Source organism: Nestor notabilis, unplaced genomic scaffold (genome assembly GCF_000696875.1).
Source record: "Nestor notabilis isolate BGI_N333 unplaced genomic scaffold, ASM69687v1 scaffold20204, whole genome shotgun sequence".
Taxonomy (NCBI): Eukaryota; Metazoa; Chordata; class Aves; order Psittaciformes; family Psittacidae; genus Nestor; species Nestor notabilis.
The window spans coordinates 1-2,450 of NW_009927139.1; the positions used below are offsets into that span (position 1 = coordinate 1).

The following is a 2,450-nucleotide window of genomic DNA, read 5'->3' on the forward strand; positions in this document are numbered from 1 at the left end:
TATTATTATTATTAATTAAAAAAATCAGCTGGCAACCCGCACTCCCCCAGCCCCACAAGTCATTTGAGAACTCAGGTTTGGGGACAGGTTCAGTCCTACTGTTGATGCCTACCACAGCTCAAGGCAAATTCAAGAACTCCTCCATGTTTTGAGCTGAGAGTCTACGATAAAACCCCGAGAACACCTCACTAGTCACCATCACCACCCCCAAATGACTTAATTTATCATATGCATGTCTTGGGCTATATTATCCACCAAAGGATATGTTCTGCCTTTCATCACCAACCTGCAATGCTCAAGTGTATTTGGCAAGGCAGCAGACAGAAGAACCTACGACCTAGTGATGTCCCAGCATTTAAGACCACACTAATCACTACCACGCTCCATGAGCAACCTGAAGAAGGGATAACAGACCAGGCTGCTCATGTGTTTTATCCCCAAACTGTGATTCCTCCCATTTTCTTCTCCCTGTTCACAGCTGGGAGCAGTTATGGTTATAACACCTACCATATTCTCCGAAGACCAAGTACGTGTACTTCTTATGCTGCACGATCCAGGAGACAACTTTCACACCAAGCCAGATCAGCAGCATCCCCAGCGTGGCATCCAGGATGAAATTAATAAGGTAGCTAAGGAAAAGAAAGCAGCAGAGGAAAACTCAGGTTTCAGTTGTGTTCTTATTCAAAATCTTTTTTGTTTTTCCAATATGGGGATCCATAAAACACACCAAGATTTAAAAGAAATCCCCACTTAACAGTCCAAGTGCACTTGTTTTCTCTTTTATTGGATTTTCCTACAGCCTTAACAGCAATTTCTTACCTTAAAAGGCTGTTCAGCAGAGAAGGGAGCAGGTTCCATCAACTTTCTGACACTGCTTATTTATTCATACAGCATTAAATACTTCCTGGGCTAGTGGGGCTAGCCCCACTTAAGAGTTACCCCAAAAAAGGAGGCTTTCTATCTGCAGCATCGTTTGTCCTTACTAGGACGAAATCCCATGTTTCAGGGAAACAGAACCAAACATTCCTGGAATTTCATAGCAGGAAATAGAAGCTTCTTGGACACTACAGCTGCTCTGCAAGCTGTGCTGCAGAAGAGCAATAAAGCCCATTTTAGTGAGCAGCTGCAAGAGGCTCCTATGAGCAGAGACGCAGACTGAGAGGCAAAAGGTGTTAGGAAAGGTGATGGGCCCTGGCTCAGCAACTGGCATCGTGTGGTCCGCAAAAGCCTCCAGTTCAGGCTCCCCACTGCAGATCCAGGAGCTGAACCCATCCCTACCAGGAGATTTGGGCTCGATGGGGTTGCTCTGCAGCTTTGGATGTTTAAGCCTCACCGGACCGAGCACCAGCAGCAGGAGACCTGCAGTGACCTTCTGGGGATTGCATGGTCCAAGGTCTAACCCAGGAGCTAGTACTTTGATGAACTCCAGAGGAAAGAAACATCACCCAGACTAATGTCTTCTGGCCAGTTTTCCAGATTACTGGAATATCTTCTGTCAGATGAGGCCAGATTTCTACAGCATGAAGACAATACCAGGCACAGAGCTGCAGGAACGAACATTTCTTGTTCCACAACTTGATTCTACCTCTGAATAAAGACACTAAAAATAACAATATCTGCTTTTGAAATCATGACATTAAGTTTTTCTGTATCTGAAGTCTCTGACAAGCTTATTACAGGTTCCAGCTGCTGAAATCAGGGTATTCTGATACAAATACAAGGCTCTGATGGTTTACACTGGGCAGGACACGTAGCATAGGAGCCTCAAAGCTGAGGGACAGGGCTGCAGAGTTTCAGGCTGCCTGGTTCATGATGATAAGCCAGGCAGCACAGGGAGGCTTAAAACATACATTAAAACCCAAAAGGCACCACAAAAGGGTTTCTTTTAAAACAGAGTCTGCTTAAAAACCCAACAACAAATCATTTCAGAGGCTATATTTAACCCCAAACTTGTGCCTGTTTAAGGAAACATATCAATATGCAGCACTTGGAGGTGGGACAGGAGGTTTTCAAGCAGCACTTTGAAGCCTAAAGAAGTTTATCAGAACAGGATAAAGTTAATTCTGAACTAAATTTGTAGCTGTGAAGTGGCTGGTCTGAAGTAAAGGTGGCACTTCCACATTAAGTCCAAGTCTGGCTTAGAAAGCCCCCAGATAGGACTACAAGCAGTAGGTGCAACTGAATATCCAAACCCCACATCCTTACATTGCAAGGTCTGCTGTGCCAGCAAATGGGACATCTAACATAGAATCACAGAACCAGCTGGGTTGGAAAAGCCCTTTAAGCTCATCCAGCCCAACCATTCCCAGCCCTGCCAAGGCCACCACTAACCCCTGGCACTGAGGCCTCGGCTCCACGGGCTGTGAACACTTGCAGGGACGGTGACTCCAGCCCTGCCCTGGGCAGCCTGTTCCAATGCCTGAGCACCCTCGGGGTCAAGAATTGGTCAT

The 2,450-nt window shown here is 45.9% G+C and overlaps 1 protein-coding gene across 1 annotated transcript in view; it reads right to left on the bottom strand.

Moving 5' to 3' along the window:
- Positions 1-507: 507 nt before the first annotated feature.
- The window catches only part of LOC104405274 (transmembrane protein 110-like), a gene marked incomplete at both ends in the record, with an annotated part of 3,975 nt that continues 2,032 nt past the window's right edge, over positions 508-2,450 (bottom strand). The window contains one exon of the mRNA XM_010013933.1: positions 508-629. Within this exon, the coding sequence (XP_010012235.1) occupies positions 508-629 (122 nt within the window). The remainder of the gene's footprint in view (positions 630-2,450) is intronic.